Source organism: Priapulus caudatus, unplaced genomic scaffold (genome assembly GCF_000485595.1).
Source record: "Priapulus caudatus unplaced genomic scaffold, Priapulus_caudatus-5.0.1 Scaffold825, whole genome shotgun sequence".
Taxonomy (NCBI): Eukaryota; Metazoa; Priapulida; class Priapulimorpha; order Priapulimorphida; family Priapulidae; genus Priapulus; species Priapulus caudatus.
Window position 1 is genome coordinate 77798 of NW_014577886.1, and position 9789 is coordinate 87586.

A 9789-nucleotide genomic window follows, 5' to 3' on the forward strand; every position below is an offset into this window, starting at 1 on the left:
CCTATACCTTAAGTTAAGGAGGGAATTTTCCCCCTTCTTTTTGACCTTTGACCTTTGACCTTTGACCCCCCAGCTTCGACATCCCAACTCGTTTTCGGATTACCCCCCCACGTCCCGAATATCGTGACCGTACGTCGAGCGGTTAAGATTTGTGCCCAACTGTTGACGGACGGACGGACGGACGCTCGGACGCTCGGACGGACGCTCGGACGGACGGACGGACGATCATGCGATTCTACAAGCTGCATCTGACTATGTCAGATGAGCTAATAACCCAATATGGACTTTAAAGACTTTAATTTAATTATTATGAGTTTATATTTTTGGGTCCAGTCCTAGGCGAAAGTATATGCGAAAGTATAGGCGAAGACAAAACATTTTTACTTCTGAAACTCTACATACAAATATTTGTGTATATAGGCACATACGACCCCCTTCCACTCCCAGCAGCAGCGTCAGCAGAAGCCAAATAAAAAAGAAGAATAGGAAGAATTAGAAGGAGAGGAAGAAGAAGAATAGCAACGTACAATAACAACAACGAGGAGAAGGAGAAGAAGAATTAACAGCAGCAGCTGCTGCAACGGCGGCGGCTGCAACAGCAGCAGGAGCAACAGCAGCAGCAGCGACAACAAGAGTACTAGCTGCTACTGCTACTGAAATAAATAAATGTAAATCTTGAATTTTCTTCGTCTCTCCATCGTTCTCTGTTTCATATATTAAAAAAAAATTATATATACCCATACCTAACCAAAACCTAAATTTATATAGCCTTTAATCGGGATCGCCACCAGATGGCAGTAGGTGACATGGGCAGGTAGTTGGTGTCTATATCTATATATATCAGGAGCGTATAATGACAAAGGAGTAAGGCAACGATTTGGTACTGATTTCACTACTTTTTGTCGTACGAGTTCGATCTGAATAAAAATAGAAATGTATACAAACATGAGCTTCTTTTGTTCACTGGTCCTTATTCTATCTTCCGGTAGTATTACAAACCGCGTAGCTTCCTTCGTTTTGACATAATTCGTATTTTTCGACGACATGGTTTTCACGTTAGTACAGCTACTTACGTATCTAGGAATAGTCTTGGAAGACTCCATGAGTGGTGAGGTAACGAGAATTAAGGTTGTAAAAACGGTTAACATTAAATTGAAATTTCTTTCCAGAAAAGCCAAGTATTTAAACACAGCATGTAAAAGATTACTAGTTTCTTCCCTAATTCAATGTCATTTTAACTATGCAAGCAGTATACGGTACAACAGTCTCACAAAGCGCACAATTAAGGGCTAGACTGCAAGTGTGTCAAAATAAAGCCATTAGCCTCAACCTATAGGTACTAAAGAACATATAGGTGCTAGAGAGTTCAGGGCTGTAAATTGGGTACCTGTAGAGTTCAGGGTAATGCAACTGAAGGTCAATAAGGTTTTTAAAATATTACGTAATCTCGGCCCACAGTATATGACAGAAGGTTTCATAAGTCCATAAGTTCAGAAGTCCATAGTTTCAATAAAAGGGAAGGTGAGATGTCTATTTTTAAACCGAGGGTGGGAAGCAGTGGGAAAAACTCTTTTACTTATACTGCAATTGAAGCTTGGAACTTTCTACCACAGCAAAGCCTACACAACAAATTCTGTTTATTCTAGTTTTAAGTATAGTGTTAAGAAATGTCTGATGGAAAAGGTAGAAACATTAGAGGCAGACGAGTATGATTTTCGCTAAAAGTATTCGGTTGAAATTAGGCATAAGAAAAGTTTGTATCGGCTTATGAATATGAGAATGTACCATTGTATGACCGGTTAAAACTACAAATTTGTATATTTTAGTTAGTGCTGATAGTAGTGTAAAGGCCCGTCTCCACACACGCGGCGCGGCACGGAACGCCACGGAAACGGCGTCGTTCACCCCTACCGGCAAAGTTCAAATCTATTATATCTTATGGTACCCAGGGGGCAAGACAGGTTTACCAGACATGGGGTGTTGTAAAAGGTTGTTTGGTATCAACATAGTATATGGCGCAGTCTCATGAGCAGGCACGGCGCCAGCGCCGGTTTCACGGGACGGCGAAGTAAAATGAGGTTTGATTTTGCGGCTGCCGTGTACGAGAGAAAAGACAGTTGAACCAATCAACGCGGATTTGCTTTTTTTATCACGTATTCTGGCTCGCACGCACCATCAGCCATGGAAACGAGCGCACATGCTAATTTATGAACACTGAAACCAAGGAAGTTGCAGCGGGCAGGTGTACAGGGGGTGGCGGTCCAGGGTCCGACCCCCCCCCCCCTTGCTCGCGGCCTAGAGAAAATCGCATCTGAGGAGGTATTATTAAAAAAAATTCTGGGGAGAGGGTCCCCCACACCCTGTCGCGTGTGCAAGGTTTTGGGTTACGGTCTAGATCCCTCCCGCCCTTGGCTACATAAGTAGCCTGTACACGCTCGCTGAGTGAACACAACTGCGCTCAGGACACAGATCGCGGAATCACAATTGTATTTTTTTCTTAGTCAGCGCAACGGCGCTGCGTTTTTGCATTGATCCGTGTCGTTGCCGCAGTTGGATGTGGGAGACATATAGTTTAATTAGAGTCCTAATATACGAGAGTTTGCGCCATGTTATCGGAAGTCGAAAAAAACTACGGTCACGTGGTCGCTGGCGACAATGTTGTTTCCAATAGAATATCGACACGGCTATGGCGCGTAAGAAAGTGTATAATTAATATTCATAATCGTCGAGACGAACGATTGTCGAGTTACATTATAAGAAGTTAGATAACTGATAGACACATGTTTAGCTTAACTTCTGTAAATTTTTAGTTATTTTTGGAAGCAACGATAGTTAATTAATTATACGACATGTACAAGAGATCCATACAGCGCGCCTGTACTTTAGCGGCAGCGGACGGGAGAGAGGCGGAGGTGAGTTGGATACATTTGGGAAAACAAAGTGGAGTTCAATCAATCCTGAGTATGGCTGCAAACTCGCCTGTATATAGGCAACTATATATATAGGGATTCTGTTTATTCTAGTTTTAAGTTAGTGTAAGAATTGTTGATTGGAAAACCGGGTAGAAATCGTAGAGGCAGGACGGAGTATGATTTTTTCTGCTAAAAGTATTCGGTTGAATTACGGCACCATTAAGAAAAGTTTGATATCGTCTTATTGGATGTACCTTGTACTGTCATGACGGTTAACAATACAATTTGTATATTTTAGTATAGTGTGATAGTAGGTGTAAAGGCCGTCTCAACACGTCGGGCGCGCACGGACTGCACGGAACGGCGATTCGTTCACCCTTACCGGACCAAGTCTAAATTTTATTTATATCTTTATATGGCGCAGTACTCACTGAACGGCACGCGGCAGCCGGTTTCACGGCGAACGCGAAAGTTAAATGAGTTTGCTTTTTGCGGGCTGCCGTGTACGAGAAAGACAGGATTGAACCAATCAACGCGTTGTTTTTTTTATCACGTTATTTGCTCGCGGCCCTCAGAGCCAAGGACACGAGACATGCATAATTTACTGAACACTGAACAGGGCAGCGGGCGTTGTTACATCGGGGGCGGGGTCCAGGGGTCTGCCGATGCCCCCGCCCCCCTGCTCGCGCCAGGTAGAACGCGAATCTGAGAGAGGTTTAAATTAAAAAAAAATTCACTTGGGGGGGAGCGGCCCCAAACCCCCTTCGCAGTGCTCGCAAGTTTGAGTTACGGGTCAGACCCTCCCCCCCCCTGGTACATCCATGTACACGCTCGGAGAGTGAACACAATGCGCTAGACCATGCGCGAAATCAATCAATGATATATTTTCAGCGCAACGGCGCGAACTGTTTGCGGCGGTCGATGCGGCGTGTGTTGGAGGACATATAGTAATTTAGAGTCCCTAGTTACAGAGATGTTGCGCCATGTACTTGAGTCTGAAAAATATTCGGGCTCACGTAGGGGCTGCATGGACGAATGTTTGTTATCAAATAGAATACGCCACGGTATGGGGCTAGAAAGTAGTATGTAATTAAACTATCATAATTCGTTCCGGCGACGATATTGAGTTTACATTTCTAGAAATCTAGATACAGATAGAACATGTCTTAGCTATAAATCTCGTGGTAACTTTGGTTTTTTGAAGCACGATTAGTTAATTAAGCTTTTTACTACAGGACTATTGTACAGAGTCCTACAGCGGCTGTAGCTTCAGCGGGCCAGCAGGTTGTGGATAATTGGAACAAGCATGGAGTTCAAATCCTGAGTTGTGGACGCACTCTCTTGCTTATAGGACTTAGTTTAATAAGGAATAGTAGCCTCCTAGGATTTTTCTGCATACAACTGTAGCCTTACTGGTATACAAAATCGTATATACAACGTATTTGGTTACCACAGATACTGATTTAATTGTGTATAATTATTTACACATCAACGCGTACGAAATTTTAACTGGCGCATGACACCGCGATTGCGTGCTGCCAACCCGAAAAAACGTTGCCAGTATTTAACGATTTATTTTGCGAGCGTTACCCGACAGACAGCTTGATACAAAAGTTGCATTTATTTATACCTAATTGCTGATATTAGCGAACGATACTTCATTTTATGAGGGCAATCAAGTTATCATATTATAACTGAAACTTATAATGTCGTTTATAAAATAATTCAATCTTTTGTTTTAAATGATATAAATTATGGAAAACCCTCGCGTCTGTAGCGCTTGGGTTGGAAAGTGGGTTTTGCGGCAAATTATCAGGATACTCAGTGCGCTATGCAGTGGCCGGCGCACCGTCGTTGGAATCAAACTGTAGTCGTTAGTTTTAAACAATTTTTTAATATATTTATAAATGGTAGATTTGAACTATGAACTTTTTATGTTAGACGTATGTATAACCTAGATTAGAATTAAACTACCCTGAACCTGAGTAAACATTCCTTTAATTTGTTAATTAGAATCAAGGCACTTTTAGCTAAACAAAGAACTATGTAATATGGTGTGCTAGTCATGATTTTTTGTGTATATCCTTACGTAGTTATATCCAATTTTATTAATCAGAATTTTGATTGCTTAAAGTATTTGTATGCATTGTATTATGACGGATAATTCTCCTAATAAATCAATAAATCAATAGAATAAAATATTACAATGAATGCATACTTTTACATAAAATTCTGAATTAATAATTGGGATAACTTTTAACAAATACACAGTGTTTGTTTGTATGATCGCACGCAAACACTCGCGCGCGGTTTTACTACGTACCGCATTGTTCCAACAATTAGGAACAATCGGCTCCTCTGATGTTTGCGACAGATGCGTTGATCGACAGTGTTCAATTCGCCGCACTTCAACGCCGATTGGCTGGCAGCTACCCGGGGGGCGGGAACTGTCTGCTAACGCGAACCGTCTGTCTAGGCCGCGCGGCTGTTTCGGCGTGCTTCGCCCGCTCTCGCACAAACTCTCATCAGGTTGGCTCGTTAGGTTACAGAGATTTGATGGAGCAAATGGCGGCCACTCGGCCACGCGACAATATATGTCTTTACGACTTAGACGCTCTTTCGTCCATCTTGCCAACAGCGCAGTTGTTCACTGGGTGCTACTTAGTCTGCAGGGATTCGAACCCGGTCCTCCGCGACAAAACACGCTATCACGCTCTACCACAGTTTTCTTGCGGCGATCCGCCATCATCATAACCATCATTCACCGCCGCCGCACAGCCGCCTCGATCACATGACCGCATAATTCCCCGAAGTGGTAGTACACCATAAACATCGCCCACCCCTAATACGTGGTATTCTGTATAATATTGTTAATGGTTATTTTTATGTTTGGCGTACGTTTTCCTACGCTGCTCCGGCTCTGTAGCATATTCGTTCTCTCTCTCTATCTCTCTCTCTCGTCTCTCTCTCGTCTCTCTCTCTCTCTCTCTCTCTCTCTCTCTTCTCTCTCTCTCTTCGCTCTCTCCTCTCTCTCTCTCCTACTCTCCTCGTCTCCCTTCCTAATTCTTTCTCTCTTTCTCCTCTCATTCTCTTTCTCTTCCCAACGCATTTAATCCCAGGCAAGAACTGTTTACTCCACACTGCGAGATTTTTTCCCACATCTCGGGAATTTTTGTTGTTTATGAACGGGATTCGCTTGAAAACTATCCCACATGCGCCTGCATGCTAACCACCCCAGAATTAATCATATACTGCTAATTATAGCCACTATACGGATTTCTATGACCTCTGTCAACAACCTGCTGCAATGCTCCACCTATATTGCCTTGCCGTGCCTAGTATTTGTTGATGTTGTCGTCTGGGAGTGAATGCGTGCTAGGGTATTTCACAATTATGTGTAAGGTTCCCGTGATTGCCTTTCATTAGCGACTCGCTTCTGTGTATACCTCCCCCGAGTCCGACCATGTGACTGCGAGAGACGAAACGTATAATATACAGAGTGGCTATGATATCATGTATGTAGTATTTGCCATACACATACACCGTTGTGCAATAAACGGGGGTTTCTTTCATGGGTCTGTAAAACTATATTCACACAGATAAAAATGTATTACTTCGTTTTAGCAGGGGGCATATGTTCGTGCTATTTACGTGTATTGCACCCAGCTAGCTTGGTATATATATATAGGGTGTATGAGTACTTGATGGGCTAAGCTTAACAAACTATACAGCTGGTAAAAAAATGCGCAGGTTTGTGATATACAGAAAAAGTTTTTGTTCAATCATTGACGTTTAATCCCACCGTTTTCCCCCACTTTCGTAGCACGTGCAATAATGCGTTTTTTCTCTTCTAAACAGCTGATCGAACGATGCAGTATATATATACCTAAGTTTTTTTATGCAAAACGCCCCACTTGTTTAAGCTTAAACCAAAAAAACACCAGCATTTTAAAAACGCACCCGTTTCTTTTTCCCACGCGCAAACGTATCGGTGTTTTTTATTTTAACTAACAAATCGAAGATTTCCGTTATAAACCGATCTATTATCAGGAGTTTCATAATATAGACTAAGAATATATAGACGATATAAGACTAAGAATACCTGTATAAACTATATAAGACTATTTTTAAATTGACTATATTAGACTATAAGAATATTAAAGATTATATAAGACTAATAACATATATAGACTATAAGACTAAGAATATATAGGCTATACATGTATAAGACTAAGAATATATATAGACTATACATGTATAAGACTGAGAATATATATACTATAGAATATATCTATGACATTGTTCATATTATTAACTTATGTACGATCATAATATCTTCCCCCCGTTTGGGTTTTTAGAACGCGCACCTGCACCACGGCTATGGCCGTCAGCTGCCGTCGCCGTACGGCAGCATCGGCGACGGCAGCGTCGGCGATCTCAACGACCACTTCTCCGATCTGTCGATCACGATGGACAGAAAGCCGGGCAAGCGGCCGCCGCCGTCCTACCTGTGTCACCTGTGCTTCATGAAGGGACATTACATCAAAGACTGTCCACAGGTAGGTATAGGTGGTCGGCGAGTGGTGTGTGTGTGCGTGCGTGAGTGCGTGTGTGTGCGGGGGTAGAAATTAACTTTTGAACAAGGGAGTCCAGCGGACTCCCTACCCTCAAAAAGAGCGAGTCCGCAGCAAAATGAAGGAGTCCGCAGTCTGAGGTTAAAAATTAAAGATATTAACAATAACGCATGTGCTTATTTTTAAGATTCATGAAGTTGCACGTCTGCCAAATTTTCTTTTGGACATTAGCTGAAAAAATACAATAATTCTGCGAGGCTGTGCTCTGGAACAAACTAGTTAGTATGGCAACATTTTCAGGGATTCACACGGACTCCTGCACGATGTCAAATCAGGGAGTATTTGACTTTGGACTCCCGTTAATTTCGCACCCTGTGTGCGTGTGTGCGTGTGCGCGTACATGTGTGTGATTTGTATATTTTATAGTACCATGGCATGAGATCTGTCCAGGTTTTGATGCGATTTAAGATGTGGTTAGATGCAAGTAATGCAATGTTTTTGTGTATGAACTGTTAGTGTTTGACCACGGATGTATTATGATATCAAGAGCCACTATAATATATATACATATATTATATATATATATATATATTATATATATATATATATATATATATTATATTAGTGTATCAGTCGTAAAAAATTCAGAATTCTATATTCTTTACTCCCGGATATTGCTCTTGCGTCTACGTCCATTTATTCCGCTTACGTTTTCTGATCGTTGTATGACCCGTGAACCTTCTCTCTCTTACCTGTGAGTTTAGCACTCACGTCTTTCGCATCCCATCATTTCTCCAATTTTCCGTAACTTTTCGGTGCGAATGGCCCTGTGAGAATCTGGTAGTTATATAACTCCACCTAACGCAGACGTGGACAGCACTTCTGGCACTCGACATTATCTCCAAAACAACAACTAATTAAGTTAACGATCAGCAATTAGTGAGTTGACACCAGTGTTCCATTGTTTGGTGGTGCCCCCAGTTGCTTGGTAGCCCCCAGCTAGTAGCTGCTTAGTTTGCTTGGTGTCCCCAGCACCAAGGAAAGGACTCCCGTTTGACTTCTCATTCGTGTCAGTGTTCTGTCGGTAACTGGAACACGTTTCGCACGTAACCAAGTGAAAACTAACTCTCCGTTCACGCATTGTTTACGCTTGATGACCAGCTGTGGGAACCATTTACTCGTAGTTGTGCTGGCACATGCGAGTACAAAAAAAAACATTACGTCAATAATACACCCCGTACATAAGTGGTGGTGGTGGTAGTGGTGGTGCTACACTAGTGGAGCTAGGTTCCCGCCGTGTCTTCCTGAAGCGTACGTGGTCCGCTACCAGGCGATTGATACTGTGAAACGATTAGTTAGTGTAAAGGAAGGTGCGCGGAAGCTGCTACGTGGCTCTATCATTGAAAGAATTTTATACCGGACCCAACCCTGGACCAAAAGTATGGCTTAACATTCAAGTTTCACACCTCCCTCAGCTGATACCACTAACTCCCCCTAGTAGCGCTGCAGGGGTCGTTGTCGTATCAGGTACTACAGATATGTACCCGAGGTACATTGTCATATATATGTATACACAAAGTGTACCAGACTTGTACTACAGAAGTGTATACTAACCCTAACCCTAACCCTAAACATACCTCATATAAAAATATAAACATAATACCAAACAATCTAAAACTACCTCGGGTACATATCTGTAGTACCTGATACGACAACGACCCCATCTGCCCTAGTATAGCTTCTCGGTCCTTTTCAAGTTCAGCGTCGGAAAATTATTACCGACTGCGCGTGACCATTTCACATCTATATGAACTTTGTTATCGTTCCACGCCGTTGTAAATATTGTGAAACGCGTAATTGTTATTCTACCAATACTGCTGCATGCTCATTGCTCTACTGTTCAGGAGGTGAATATCGGTCACTATACTGCTGTACGAGAGACGCGTTTCATAAACATATCACTAAATATCGACAGTACACGCGCGCACGTACACACGCGTATGTACGGGTAACGCGCACGCATGCATATACACACGCACACATGCACACACACACACACACGCACACGCACGCACGCACGCACACACACACACACACACACACGCACACACAGATGGAAAAGGAGGCGATGAAAGAGAGAAAAGAGGGAAAGGGAAGAGAAGGAGAAAAAGAAGAAGAAGAAAGAGTGAGAGAGAGAAGGGGCGAGATATATACACACTAGCTGCGGGTACCCGCTGCGCTGGGTAAAATTGTGCTACTAATTCATACTACTAATAATGGGACACAATAGGAACATTGGGTAA

At 42.5% G+C, this 9789-nt stretch overlaps 2 protein-coding genes across 2 annotated transcripts in view; both read left to right on the forward strand.

Annotated features, from left to right (window-relative positions):
• The window catches only part of LOC106813789, an 8560-nt gene extending 8047 nt beyond the window's left edge, over positions 1-513 (forward strand). Inside the window, exon 5 of the mRNA XM_014818013.1 lies at positions 421-513. The gene's annotated coding sequence lies outside the window, so the exon portion shown is untranslated. The remainder of the gene's footprint in view (positions 1-420) is intronic.
• A 531-nt stretch (positions 514-1044) lies between these two features.
• Positions 1045-9789, forward strand: part of LOC106813790 (zinc finger CCHC domain-containing protein 24-like) — an 18984-nt gene continuing 10239 nt past the window's right edge. The window contains exons 1-2 of the mRNA XM_014818014.1: positions 1045-1113; positions 7271-7471. Of these exons, the coding sequence (XP_014673500.1) occupies positions 1045-1113; positions 7271-7471 (270 nt within the window). The remainder of the gene's footprint in view (positions 1114-7270; positions 7472-9789) is intronic.